Source organism: Capra hircus, chromosome 11 (assembly GCF_001704415.2).
Source record: "Capra hircus breed San Clemente chromosome 11, ASM170441v1, whole genome shotgun sequence".
Lineage (NCBI taxonomy): Eukaryota > Metazoa > Chordata > Mammalia > Artiodactyla > Bovidae > Capra > Capra hircus.
In genome coordinates this window covers 79,133,055-79,147,860 of record NC_030818.1, presented here as the reverse complement: position 1 = coordinate 79,147,860, position 14,806 = coordinate 79,133,055, and the positions used below count along the sequence as shown (strand labels likewise).

Here is a 14,806-nt window from a genome sequence, read left to right as displayed (position 1 = left end):
TCTCCTCTAGTTTTCTTTCACGTCTCCTGCAAAGTTTCTCATCTCATGCCACCATCTACTTATAGGCTCCAAGTGGTACCCACTCCTGCGAATGACAAAAAGCAATCCATCCTTGCACTTGTCATGACAAAACTCCTTATCTTATCTCCCTAGCAGAAGAGTTCAATCAAACCAAACATTAAAAATAAATTAATTACACTTTATCCCTCCCCAGAGATGGCTGAGCTACTAAGAGCCAGCGAAGTGTCTAGAAAGGAAAAACAAAACTCTCAACTGATTTATCCGATCTTTCATCCATCTCAAACCATCCCACTTTTATGTCCTTTTATATTCTTATTGCTGGAGCTGGAACCAGCACTGGTCAGGAAAAATGGCTGAGAATGGAAGCACAGATGAATGGACAAAGAAGATGCAGCATATATATAAATACACAACAGAATACTGCCCAACCATTACAAAAAGAATGAAATAATACCATTTGCAGCAGTAAATGCAACTAGAGATTATCATGCTAAGTGAAGTAAGTGAGAAAGACAAATACCTCGTGATATCACGTATACGTGAAACCTAAAATATGACACAAATGAAATGGAAACAGACTCAGGGACATAAAGAGCAAACTTGAGGTTGCCAAGGGGGAGGGCGTTGGAGGAGGGATGGAGTGGGAGGTTGGGTTAACAGAATGGATAAACAACAAGGTCCCACTGTATAGCACAGGGAATTATATTCAGTATCCAATGATAAGCCATAATAAAAGAATATTAAAGTGATATGATTTTAATAATAATGATAATATACATACATATAACTGAATCACTTTGCCATACAGCCGAACTTAACACAACATTGTAAATCAACTATACTCCAAATAAAACAATGTTCAAAAAAATCGCAGCAGATGGCCAGGGCTTGGGTGGCTGGGTGACAGAAACATTCCTGCAAATGTGTCCATATAATACTATTGTGTGACAAGCTTTTCTGTAGGCTAGGACACTCCAACACAAACCAAAGGAAGCACAGATCCGAAGAAGACTATAGTGGGAGGTGTTTGCAGAGTGAAATATCCCTACTCTTATTAAGTGACACCTGTCACATACATAGGCCCCTGACCCACACCGCAGTCTGCCCCAGGGTGATTTTTTTTCTTCCCTAAGCATATGCCTCAAAGGAGTGGTGAGCAGGGCACTTACATTTGTCTCCTGACTTCCTCTCTCAACCAAAGATAACCATAATCTGTGAACTGATTAATCTATTTGTCTCCATGGAGTTAGAAAAAAAAAAGAAAGAAAAAAAGCTTCTTTCAAAATTTTCCGGAAGGCTTCAAGATCACCAGTCCACATGCTGGCAGCCTAATCGCAGGCTTCCAACTTCCAGAACTGTAAGAAATAAGATTCTGTTGTTCATTTAAAAACAAAACAATAGTCCAAATCAGATACTCTTTTTCCAACCCATTTCATGAATGGACTATGATAAAGTGGGCTATGATAAATCCCCGGGCTATGATAAACTGAAGACAAAGACTCACCCAGGAATATGGCAGTTTGAGAGGCAGGCTACTTTAGCACCCTGCGAAGCGTTATTATTCCTAATAATACTTTTACATGCTGCTTCGTAAATGCGCAAGTTGTTCTGCATTATACTAGGATCCAGGTTTTGGTTCAAGCAGTGAATAAATGACAGAAAACATGTACGACTTTGCCCTCTACATTAACCGAATGCGGTAGGTGGGACGAGTATTACCCCCATCGCGAGGCTCAGAGAAGTGTAGGGACCTTGCTCAAAGCTTGTGAGCGGCAGGCAAAGCTGGAAGTGCATTTTCAGGCCACAAAGGAAGCACAGATTCTAATTCATCCTCTGCCACTGACAAGAGGTTAGATCTCCATGAGATAGTTATCTCATGTCCCTAGTGAATTTTCCACCTGAAACCTATGCAAACTGGGCCCGACCACCAGTTTGATCCTAGAGGTGGCCCCCAAAGCTGGGCTGAACGCACAGGGTGGGTGACCAGGTCTGTGCCCCTAAGAGTTCCGCCGGGGTGGGGAGTCCCAGACCTCTGCCTCAGAGACCCGGCCCAAAAAGGCTAGGGACGCAGTGGACTCTCTCATCTAGGGCGGGGCCCGGCCGCACCAGCGCTGCCGTCTGGAATTCCGGGACTTCCTTCGGAACTCGGCTGCGGTGGACTCGAGAAACGCCAAAGGAACTCCAAAAGTCTCCAGCCAGCGTTAAACCAGAAATGCCTTCTTCCTCGTCGGCATCTCTAGTGCTCACATGTACCAATGGCTGGATATGTCCGCCGGGCCACTGTTACCCGGAGTTTGTGACCCCTGAAAGTGGGGCACGTAACTCAGCAGCCGCCTGACACTGCGCGTGGAAGCGGCGCTCCCGCTCCCCACCCGCGCCCCACGACTCTGGGCGCTGAGTTCCAGCTGCGCCTGCGCGCCGGGCCTGCGTAGTGGGCGGAGAGGCGGGTGGGTAGGGACCCGGCTAGGTGGGCGGGGCGACAGTTGGCTCCCTGAAACCCTGGCGCAGGGCGACTGTTCCAAATCACCGGGATCCCAAAGGCAGAGGCTTCCGGGCATCCTCCTTCACTAAGGGCAGCTGCGCACCCTTCGAGTCTGCAGAGTCTGTCGCTGGGGGACCAACCCATTCTTGGCGCCTTTATGGGCAGGATTTGAGGGGCGGGACCGGGAAGTGTGGAAGCATAGTGTCACTGCTCCAGGCGTGGCCCCTCTGTGACGCCATGGAAGGACGTAAATGAGATACCGCTGCAGGCTTCGCGGAGCCCTTGCGCTCCTGCCCGAGGCCTGTGTGACATCACTGTGGCAGCGGGAGGATGCCCTGACGTCACAGCGACATCGTGCTCTGGGAGGTGGGGTGGGACGCCTCTGAGCCTGTTCTCAGGATGCCGAGGCTCCAGGGGATGGGGTGGGGATGATATCACAGGTCCCATGTTCTCGGAGATGAGGTGCCATCAAGGAGCCCTGCACCATCCCACTGCCTTTCTCCATTCCCCGAGGACCCTATGCTAGTCCTGAATCCGGAGACAAGGAGGTCAGCGGGTAAAAGGCCCTTCGTGCGCCCCAAACCCCCTAGCTACATTCCGGAAGGAGGAGGTGGAACCTGAACCCGTCCTCTACGAAGAAGCCCCTGAGGGCTGTTCTCTTCCCCAGGGCGCTCCTGATTCTCTTCCCAGAACAGCGCTAGGGGAGCTCCACGCTGCACCAAGGGTCTGTTGTGCCTACTTTCCGCCCAGCGGAGAATTCCAGCCGGGTAGTTTCCTCACCCCTGAGCTAAAGAGGACCTGCAGGCCTAGCAGCTTTGGGAAGGGTTCCAGCCGAACTCTACCGGCCCAAGCCACGCTAGGCAAGTGAGGCCAAAGGAAGCTTACTTCATGTCTGAAAATGGAGGTGGGGGTGGGAGAGTGAGGGCAGGATGGAATCTTCCAGAGCTGTGGCGGGAAAAAATTAGCCACCTGCAGAGTGAACAGGCAATAAAACCCACCCAGCATTTCTAACCATCTGGTTGCTTTTCTATGATCTACAGAGTATGGTCAGGAAATTGTAGCCTGTGTGGGATCTGGCGGCCCCGGGACCAGGCTTGCCCTTCCCTTTGCAGTTGCTGTTACTGATCAATCTATGAAACCCCTGCCATGAGGCAGACTGCAGGCGAGCTGCATTGAAGTGGCTTCTGGTTCCACCAGGATGATAGAGGCATAAGGAACAGGTTGGCGGTCTCTGGGCAGCACTCTGCCCCCCTCCCACCTCATCGCCCAAAACTCTGCGCTTAGGAATTCTTTTTTGCCAAGGATGCACACTTCATACTGACTGTTTCTCCGTGGCCAGGGCCTAGGGATGGAGGGCAGGGTCAGGGATTCACGGTACCAAAGCTGGATGGGCCAGAAACAAAAATCTTCCCTGGCAGTCCCCCGCCCCCCACCTTCAAGTCTTTGTGAAGTCCTTGAGTTCCTGCAGAGGTTCTATGTGTCCTGGGGAGGTTGGAAGTGGTGCAATGTGAGGGACAGGAGGGCAGCAGCAGCAGTCAATCCTTGAGAAAGATGAGTGAGTGAATGTTAGTAGCTCAGTCCTGTCAGACTCTTAGCGACCACATGGACTGTAGCCTACCAGGCTCCTCTGACCACGGGATTCTCCAGGCAAGAACACTAAAGTGGGTTGCCATTCCCTCTTCCATGAGAAAGATGGACCTCCCCCGCCCCCTCAAGAGACTAAAGGGACTGAATGAGGCTCTCTCAGGTCCTCAGACGTCCTCTGGGTATTGCCTGTGTGCGCGCCCACGCCCATGCACTGTCCTCACCTTGGAACAACCACTTCAAAGGTCTGGTAAGGAAGGGACAAGGCTTCTGCCCTGGGCGCTTACACAAGCTGAGGCCAGGCACCACCCATACCACAGCCGGCGCTGCCTGGGCCCGAGCCAGCCATCGAAGCCCCAAACCCACTGACTAGCCCTCGCTCCAGATGCCCAGGGGTCACAGTTCTCTGGGATATGGGCTCCAGCCTTTCCTGTTGCGAGTCCTTTTGGACCCGAGGAATTTTGGTCCTGGGATCTTGCTCTACTAGCGGATATCTCATAGGCCGGTCCAGAACAGGGAGCTCTCTGTCCCCCTCGTTTCCATGTGCCCCTGGGAGGTGCGTCAAGAAGATTTTGAGGGCAAGACCAGACGCCGCCAGGGCCAGCGGTGGAGGGTTCCTCGGGGCTTCGAGCAGGACGGAGCGAAGTGCCCCCATTCCTGGGCTTCCCTCCAGGCCTGTCCAGCAGGGGGCAGCGTGGCTCCGAATGCCGACCGCTGGGTTGGTCCGCGCGGTCCCGGCCAAGGCCGCGGCGATAAGTTGGGTTCTCGAATCGCGGAGATCCAGCCTGCCGAGGACCGAGGGCGGGGGGCGTTCCCAGCGGAGACGGGGATGGCACAGTGAAAGGCTAGAGAACATTTTAACTCTTGCAGCCCCGGGCCCACTTTCTCAGACCGAAAGGCCTGGGCTGAGGCTGAGATTGGGGGTGGAGGGAGTCCCAGTTGCCGGGAAGCTCGGCCCAGCTGTGTCCGCGGCCGTTGAGCACCAGGCGCGGAAGCCCGAGAGCCTGCGATCGAGCCGACTGGGGAAGGGCTGGGGGTGCCACCGCCCGCGCCCGCCGCGCGGTCGGGCTGCTGGAGCTGGGGGAGCCCCACCCCGCCCCAAGCTGGAGAGCCCCCCGGCGGCCTGGCCTCTAATTGTGAGAAAACTAGGCGCCCCAGGGAACGTTCCACTTGTGGAGGGCGGACTCGGATTTCTCCTCCTCGACTCTCTGGGCCTCCCAGGGCGCCCGCCCCCGCCATTCCTGACAAGGCTTTAAAACTGCAGGGAAATCTTTGCGGGCACGGAGCCGGGATCCAGACTGGGGACAAGCCCCAGCCGGAGAATCGTGTCGGGGGGATCCTAACGGAGGGAGGGACGCAGGTATGGGGACTTAGGAGAGGCAGCGGTGATGACTTATTTGCAGCAGCTATTGGGCCCTCGGGAAGGGTACTGGTTTGAGGTTGACCGTGAGGGAAGGGCGCTTCCTTCCCTCCCCAGGGCAGCAGCAGGAGGCCCCGGAAGGAGGCTTTTGTTTCGGGGCTGGGGGGCGGGGGTAACTTTCTTTTCCCTTAGTTGAATTCGAAGAGACCCGGCTCCTGGAGATGTTGTAAGAAACGTTCGAAGTTTTGGCCGCAGACTCGGTTTCTTTGGAGCCCTTTGGAGATGCGGAGTGGGGAGATGACATTGAGGCCTCAAGACCAAAGTGGAGGAGCAAAGTAAATTAAGTTATCCGAGGTTGACCACCATCGGGAGAGAGGAGGGCGTCTCCACGCATCCCAAGCCACTGACCCCAGTCAGGGGAAGGTTGCGGAATTGGGACAGGTCGGCGTGGGGACCGAAACCCCGGCTCTTCTCAAGAAAAGGAGCCGCCCAGTTTGCTGCGTTTGGGGAGAAAACGCAGGAATTTGGGGGAGGGAAATTACCCACCCTGCAATGCCTGTAAAATAACCGTTTATTTAATATTTTTTAAAACTCCAGTGATAAATGTCCGTTACCGATGGTCAGCATAAAGTGCCAATCGCAATACACCGCCCTGCTGCTAGCCTTCAGCTCCTCGAGGCGAAGGGGCAGCGGAGCAGGGAAGCCGGAGACCGGGCCCCCTTTAGCCGCAGGGCCCGAGGCTCCCCGCCTCACCGTCCGGGTCCGGAAGCCCACCGCCCGCAGCGAGGCAGGAGCTGGGAGGGGCGCTCCTCGGCCCCGCGCTCCCTGGGCGGGAGGCTGAAGCAGATACTGGGATTACACTTTTGCAGGCTCCCGGGGGTGGGGATGGGGGCGGGAGGAGGGGTGGGAAGCTGCGAGAGCACAAATCTCCTTTTCCTCTCCCCTCTCTCTCCGCAGTCAGAGTTACAAGCTTATATGGTCAAAGAAAAAAAAAATAATAAAGAAAACGTATAAAATAACAATAGAAAAAGTAATACTTCTGGGAGAGGCGCCGCTGCGGCTCCGCGAAGCTTTCGTTCTCTTTTTAATGCAGTTTCCCTTCCGCCACACGAGTACCGCCTTTTGGCTAAGAGTTTAGCCGCGTCCTGGGGGAGCCGCCCGGGCGGCCCGGGTCATGGCCCGGGGCGCGGCTGTGAAGTTCCGCGTGCGCCTGGGACCCGGGGGACGCCTTTGGGATGGAGGAAGGTCCCCGGAGCCCCTCTCGCTACCCGCCAGAGTTGCCTTGGGCTTCTGTTCCCTCTGGAGGAGGGGGCAGCGTGACCCAGGGTCCTGTTGACTCGGAGGCTCTGTTTAGCATTTGATCTTGGAGGTTTTGAGCTCCTTCACCTGTGAGTGTAGCGTCTTGTGGACAGCGAGAGTCCTGGACTGGCAGAATCCTTTCCCACACTCTTGACACTTGAAAGGCTTCTCTTTGGAGTGGATATATCTGAAGGCAAAAAGCAAACCGATACTTAAGCCTTGCAAAAACTGTTATAAATAGGTATCCAAAATCCCTTCCCACGAAAATGAAGAGCTTGAACCTCAAAAGAAAGAAGGACGGTAGCTATCGTGGAGCGGGCACATGCTGAGTGTGGGGAGGGTATGGGGAGATGAGAGAAACACCTCCTATCTTAGCTGTGCCCATGTCCAGCTAGGTGGATCCCTGCCTGCCTAACCAGGGGCCAGCACAGCCTCCTTATATGGCCTAAGTCAACAGGGAAGGTGAGTGAGGTGGGACAATTGGCTAGCACTGTGCTGTCCAAGATGGTAGCCACCTGCCACGTGTGGTTATTAAAATTAAGTTAGTTTCTCGGTTACACTGGTTACCCATTCCAAGTGCTTAACTGTCACATGTGGCGCATGTCACACTTCATCATCTCAGAAACTTCTCTTGCACAGCACTGTAGATGGAGGAAGCCATGCATGCCTGTCTGGAGCTCGGGATCTGTTCCTGCCATATTCTCTCCACCCATGCTCCAGAAATCCAGCCCTGAGCTTGGTTGGTTTCCTTCCTGATTTAGGGGGAAGCCCAGAAACTCAGGAGGCTTGGAACCTGGGGGCAGAGGGAGCGGCCTAATGAACCCTGGCATCAGAAGCAGACTGATAAGCTCTCTTCTGCACCCTTCCTCTGCACCCCTCCTCCGTAGTACTGCACCTGTGGTCTCGTAGGTGGTCTTGCCTCCGGAAGGCTTTGTGGCAGATGTCGCATGTGTAGGGCCTCTCGTCCGTGTGCGTCCGCTCGTGGATAAGGAGGTTGTAGGATTTAGTGAAGTGGCGGCCACAGAATTTGCAGACGAACTCCTTCTTGGTTTTGGAAGGCAGGCGTCCCCTTGTGGGCTTCTTTTCGGGGGACAGCTTGGTCACATCCAGAAGAGCGCCCAGCCCACCGGCAGGGGACCCAGGGCCCTCCCCCCGGCCAAGCTTGGATGGATCTTCTTGCGTGGCAGCCAAGGCCAGGTTGGCAAAATCAAAGCGCGGCTTGGTCTTGAGCGCTGCGGGGCCACTGCCTCCAGCGGTGATCTCAGGCTTGGGCTGGATGACATGAGGGAACCAGGGGAAGGCGGGCAGCTGGAAGCGCGCATCCACCAGGCTGGACACGGCTCCAGGCACTTTGGAGAAAGAGGACCTCGGCAAGTGCATAGCGGGGTAGCCCAGCGTCCACTGATGCAGGTGTACCGCGTGCAGTGCGCTGAAACCATACAGGTTGGGCAGGTGGTCCGAGGGCACCGTGGGCAGGCCATTCACTGCCTGAAGGAAGGAGTAGTTGGTGAGCTGCAGGGATGGGTGGATGGGCACCGGTGCTGGCAAGGTTTTGCTGCCCATGGCCGCAGCGGCAGTCTGTTCTGTCTTCCTGCTGCAGGAAAAGAAGAAGAGGGGATGGGGAAACAGACAAGTTCAGGCCCTTCTTCTGAGTTCCAGCCCAGCCACACCCGTTCTGTCCCCAGAGACTGAGCTGAGTGCCTAGGACCCCACTCAGGGATCTCACTGGCCTCAAGGAGAAGACAGGAACCTTCAATAATCCAAGGACTCCTTCCAAATGGCCTCCGGTAGAGACACAAACTTGATACAGAAACCAAACTAAATGCTGGGCAATGCTACCAACTTAAAATGAGAGTCTACAGTATACCTGACACTGAGAGAGGCAGAAGCACAGGGAATGTACATCCAGGCAAGCCCGAGTCAATATAGAATTACACTCTCCTGCAAAGATAACACTTTGGAAGCGCACTTACATATTTGTTCAGATAAACAAATACAGAAGTGCACACTGACAGATAAACCCAGGTTCACACATTCTGAACAGAGTTGACAACAAGGTGCAAAGATAAACTGGAACCATCAGTATTGTGCTACTAAACAAAATGCAGGAACTGAACACACACACACACACACGCACGCGCGCGCGCGCACACACACACACACACACACACACACACACACACACAGGGCACCCACAGAGAGCCCCACTGGCAGACAGCATACATACAAAAGCACACAAATCTGTACATCTCTCAGCTCCGGAGCATGAAGCTCTATTAGTTGACAGTCAATCTGGCTTCTAGAAGCCATGCCTTCTTTCTCCTTACAACTCGCAACTTTGACTTCAAATTTGCTTTTCTGTCTCACTGTTACCCAGCCCCTTTGACGCCACCCTCTCTGCAGCTGCTTGTGGACTGACTTTGTTTCAGCGAAGACAATGACACCCATATTTATTTACTCACTCAGCCACATGCATTCATTTGTTTCCAAGCCCTCCCTACCCCATAAGAAAGGGGGACAGGGTCTTCGGGTTCTCAGGATGTTTGTGTGTCTGCTGAACCGCCTCTCTTCCTGAGCAGGTGGGTTTCCCTATGAGCAGGAGCATGGAGGCTGGGCCTCAGCTATTGTGGGCTACGCACCCTCCAAACGCAAGGCCAGGGAGCTTGAGCCAAGCCAGAGGGGATCCCTGCTGATGTGACAGCAGTCTGGTGTCTCCTGGCCTCCTTGACCCTTGGTCAGGGTCCCTAGCCTCCATGGACAGGTCTGGAGTCCGCAGAAAGAATTTTTATGTCTGTGCCTCCCAGACACTCCTAACTCGGGTCTGTCCAGTGGAGGCAAAAACAGGGAGAAAGAGAGCCAAAATTACACAGAGGGCCTTGGGAGGCTCAAGTGCTGAACTCCATCTCAAGAAGTCACAGGGGGAGCAGGGTGCTCAGGATGCAGGCACTTCGCCTGTCTCAATCCCCTGCCTTCCACTTCTCCTTTTACTTCTGATTTGCCCCCTCCACTTCCTCAGATCTCTCCTCCACCTAGTCCCCAACCCTGGGACGGGCAGACCCCTGTTCTGTTTCCCCCTTCACGACAGACCCCGACACCGCCCAGGCGGTTTGAGAGGCCTGGCTTCCCCAGACCCAGGTCCTTAAGGTTCAGGCTGCCTTTCGCTCTAGGGAAGCTGTTAAGGTGAGGGCAGTGCCCAGGATGTTCCCTGGAGGAGGCAGGACAATCTGGACCTAGAAAGCCTTCTCCTTGGAAGGAAGGTCACACGTCCAGTGCGGTGGCCCATAGGCAAAGAGGCTCTGCAGAAGTTGGAGAGGGTGCCGAACACCCAGAGCCGGCAGATACCTGCTTGCTCAGGTTAAATCGGCAATCCAATGAAACCCCTGTCGGAGCGCAGCAATTAATTCCGCCAGGGTCTCTGCGAGGCACAAACTGGGATGCTGGGGGGAGCGCGGACCCCGGCGGCGGCGGAGCCGTGGCCTGGGCAGCGGGCTTCTCCGCTGCGTCGCTCACGCTGTCGCGCCTGGGACAACCCGAGACCCTCCTAAGGCGCTGAGACGCGGCGAAGAAGAACGAATCGGGCCAGAGAGAAAGCTGGAGCCTGTTTGGGTTGGGAAGGGGGAGGGGGAGAGAGGAGATGACTCGCCGACTTCAAAGGTCTGCCCAGACTTCGGCGAGGTGAGCGCTCTTTGATTTGCTGTCACCTCTCCTTCCCCTCCAGGCGCTGGAAATCAGATCCTTATCTCTGGCTCCCCCCGGGGCCCGCCGGGCGCCGCCGGGGCCTCACTTGCTCCTCTCGGCGCTCGGTCTATCCCTGGGCGATGGCGGCCAGGCGCTGGGCTGCACCCGGGCCCGGGCCCGCTCCAGGCGGGGTGAGGGAATCCCACCGGCCCCGCGCAGACTAACCCAGCCTTTCCTTGACCACCCCCAGAAGCCCAGACCTTGGGCGCGGTGAAGGGAGGGGGCGCCTACGCCGAAACTGCTCCTGGGAGCCAACCTTTCCGGGCTATCTGCCCGATCTTGTTTCCCCCAACACTCAATTTCTTTTTCTCAGCGGCGCAGCCAGTTTATTTTCTGCCGCATTCCCAAGGAAGGGCTCCCCAGGCTCTTTTCTCGGGGACGAAATTCGTTCGAAACGTGGCTCTCTACACTAGTAAAGTACCAAGAATGGGCCGAATTCACGATCCGGTTTCAGGCGGCCCGCTAAGAGGAAAACATAAGTCTCACTCCGCCTTTGCTGCGGGAGATGAGCAAACCCCCAGCCCCAGTGGCTCTCCTGGCCCTGACCCCAGACCCCCCGTGTGAACTGCTTTAGATCCTTAAGAGAGGAAACCCCTCTCCCCAGGTTCCAGGCCAGGCATCCGCTCTGCAAGGAGCTAGGACCCCGGAACCTGGGAGGCGCGGGTAAGGGTGCCGACTACGCGCATCAAACGCCATTAGCGCTTCCCAGCCTGTGTCCCCGCGCGGTTCAGACACAGTTTCTCTCGTGCGGTAGAGCGCCAATCCCGGTTCTGCCGCCAGCCCTATGCCGGGCATTAATGAAGTGTGCAAGAGTCTATTAAAGTGGTTTATTCGGGGCTAATTGAGCGTGAGCGAGTTAACTGCTTGCATTAATGAGGACGGAGCGAGCTCCACGAGCGAGTGCCTGGAGGAGCCCAGCATCAGCCCCGGAAAAATCATCCTTGACACCGAATCCCCAACACGCGTGCTGACAAGCGTCCGGACTCCTGGAGAGAGGACTGACCCGCGCCGGACACTTCTGTTTAATTCTCCCAACGAACGAGATCGAATGAACCCTTCAGGTAGGCGGCCATCCCCCTGCATCTAAATGCCAGGCTGCGTCCTTAGTGATCTGCTCCCCAGTCTTACTAAAATTGCAATTACTTTGAGGATCCTCATATAGAACATTTACTCACTGGTCGCCCTCCATCCGTTCCTCCCGCCTCCCCCACCCCGCGTCCTTGCCAGCCTCTCTCTTCTCTAGGAGGCCATGAACCTGGGAGATTAACTAGCCTTGCACGTGGTTTCTGTTCCCAAGAGCCAGCGCGCAGCTCTTAGCCAGGGTGAAATTTACCAAATTGTGGCAACAAAGAAACTGTCGCAGCTCCTCTATACTCCAAGAACCTACCCCGCGACTGGCCGAGCTGCTGAAAAAGGACTGGCTGTGGGTTTTCATTCCTCTTACGAGAGAAATTTCCTGGGAGAAATGAGTTCAGCCTGCAGCCCGTCACCTCTTTCCCTCTCTCCTCCGGCTCCCACCCTGAAGGGAGACAGTCCCGGGAGCAAACGAATCTTGCCCTTTCAAGCCTGAAACTGAGAACATCCGCAGCTGCAGTGTTTCCGCTACTGCGGCGTGCCGGGTCTCTGATTGGGGAGTAGTGCTCGCGCCCCCTACATACTCCCCTTTACCGGGTCAGTCGCGGGTTACTCTCCAGGCCTCGACCACAAGAGCAGTCACCCAATAGACAACACCCCTTAGTCGGAGCGCAAATGCGACGAGGGGTCAGGCACGCGGGCCGGCACTCCCGGGTGGGGCCGGCCGCGTACCTGATCGCAACTCTGCAAAAAGACCAGCTTAAGAGAGCGCGACCCGGCGGGGGCGTGCACCTGTCCTTGGCGCGGGCGGCCGTGGCCGTCCGGCCACTCTCTTTTCCTCCTTCTTCAGCTAAGGTAGGTCAAATTGAGCTAGGCGCGCGTCTTGGGAAAGTTTGTGCCCACACAAGTTGCTTCGGTTTCTTAAGTCAGCTTCGGCCACAAGCTGACTTCCGAAGTCCGCGGGCACCTCGCCCGGGATTCCGCGAAGCCCGGCGGCGCTGGGGGTAGTAACGGGGACCCGCCCCTTCATTCCCCCAGGTCAGAGGCCGAGGACCCCCGCACGAGAAATTCCTGAGCCAGCACCCCCAAGCACCCAGGACTGCAGCTGCTCTCACTTTCACAGAGGTCCACAGTCTTCATTTGTTAAGAGGAGCTTCTTCCCGGGACTTGAGAGAGAAGAGACACCCGCCGAGCGGTGACAGGGGGACCCCGGGGATCCTGCCCGCATTCCCCTCGCCAAGCCCGGGAGCCCAGGGCTGCAGTTACCTTATTCCGCGGCGGTCCCGGAGTTGAGCGCGTCTCTGGGGCTCCCGCTGCGGGGGCACCCGGATAGCCAGAGGCGCTGGATTTCCACAGGCACCCGCGGAGCTCAAGAGTCCCGGCCCCTCTCCGGCGGCCGCGGGGACTCCGAGCGCCCTACACGCGGGAGCGCTCAGCGGCCCTGGAGTCCTGTCCGCCCAGGGGGTGGTGAACTTCTCTCGCGGTTCCTTGGTTGGGTCTGAACCCGGAGCGGCTGAGAAAGCGCTGGGGAGAGACCGAGCTCCGACTCACTTACCCCTTAGCACCGAGCCGCCTACTTATTTTAATCCACCACCCTCCCTCCTTCCCCCCTCCCCGCTCCCCTAGCCTCAGGATTCCTCTCCTCCCTCCCCTGCCCCCTCCCCGCAACCATCCTCCCCTGCGCCTGCGCACTGAGACACAAAGTTTTGCTGACCCGGGCAGCAGACTGGGACTGCGGCGCTCGCCTGGCCCCGACCTCCCGGGACCTGCGTCCCCAGTTCTTCAGATCTGTGCGACCCTTTCTGCGTGTTAGGCCCACGAGGTTCCGGCAGGCGAGCTCGAATAAAACAGCCTCTTCCATATGAAATTGGGCTGAAACTTCTCGGTCCCCTTCCTGCGCGCCTAGGACACAGCCCGTGCAAGGTCGGGGTAGGCGGGGGGAGGGGGGCGGTGCGTCGGGATCCTGGCGCCTTAGTTTGGGCCCCGACACACCTCGGCCCCGCCGAATAGCCTGTCTTGTCCCAGAATACCTGTGGAACCGAACAGCTTCAGGACATCCGAGAATGCTCAGCGCCAGGGCGGTCACCCAGACTCCAATGCCTATGACTGGCCCCAAACCCTGGGTTACCGAGTTCGCTAGAAAGATTAGAGGCGGAGGATGGGGCAAGAAGTCAAGAGAGTTATTTTCCTAGGACCCAAAAACCTTCTGAGATTCATGCCCTCTAAAATCCTGTATTCTTTTGTTTTAGAAGGATGGATGAGAGATTGGAGAGTTAAGTACCACAGAGCCGCGATGCAAGCTGCAAAGCTCTTCGGCTCTAGGGTCTTTGAGTTGAGGCTGATTCAAGTGGAGTTTGGGATGAGAGCAAGGGCCAGGGTTCTGGCTGCCAGAAATTCTGTCTTCACTGCTTATGCTTTAGGGAGAGTACCACCAACCCCTTGACTGCCTGGCTCCAAGAGCTGACCTCCAGCTGACCCCAGCCCAGTTCCCTCCCTGCCACCTCTTTGGAACAGCCCGCCTTGGGTTCCGGAGGAGGGGCTGGTCTCCCAGGCTTGTGGATCCAGATTCGCACCTCTGTACTCCTGGGGTTTGCCCCCAAGGCTGCTGCTTAATGACCCCTCTCCCCTAGCCCTGGAGACTGGACCTGGCTTCTGTGGGTCTCTTGCATACGGGCACTGTGTCTCTGGAGACCTTTCCAACTTTGGCCTGCAAGTCTGCACTGGCTTTCTTTTTAAAGGAGTCTTGGTTTCCTGACCTAGGAAAATGGTCGTGGAAATGCCCCCCATAAGGAATAGTTGGAGGAGACCCTGGTTTTACCCTCAGTCCTTCAGAAAGAGCCTGGCCTCCAGCCCTTGGTAGCTTTGACCTGGGCAGGGAGGAGGGCAAATGGGTGCAGTCTTTGCCACAAGGGAGACTGTACTTACCCCCTCCAGGTTAGTGTTAGAGTAAGGAACCCATGTAAGTTTGCCTGTGCAGCTGAAAAAATCCTAGCCTGGGGTGACATTCTGGCCCTTGGGAGGCCCCTTGGGAACAGAAGGAGCTGAGATCACTCCCTTCCTTGAGATTCCAAGGCAGCAAATTCCAGGAGCAAAGGAAGGCCTAGAGGGAAAGTCCAGCAGGGCATTCCTGGATTGTACCAGCTTCCACCTTGGGCCAGGGAAACTGTGTGCCCTAGTCTCAGGGTGTCCTAGGAGACAAAGCTTAGCACCTTCTATTAACCAGCAGTGAAAGAATCCAGAGGCCTCCA

General features: G+C 56.0%; 1 protein-coding gene across 1 annotated transcript; it reads right to left on the bottom strand.

Annotated features, from left to right (window-relative positions):
• Positions 6,001–13,147, bottom strand: OSR1 (odd-skipped related transciption factor 1). Its single transcript, XM_018055605.1, has 3 exons — positions 12,825–13,147; positions 7,642–8,340; positions 6,001–6,933 (listed from the first exon to the last, which is right to left on the bottom strand). The coding sequence occupies exons 2-3, from the start codon at positions 8,307–8,309 to the stop codon at positions 6,798–6,800; spliced, it is 804 nt and encodes a 267-aa protein (XP_017911094.1). The 5' UTR covers positions 8,310–8,340; positions 12,825–13,147; the 3' UTR covers positions 6,001–6,797.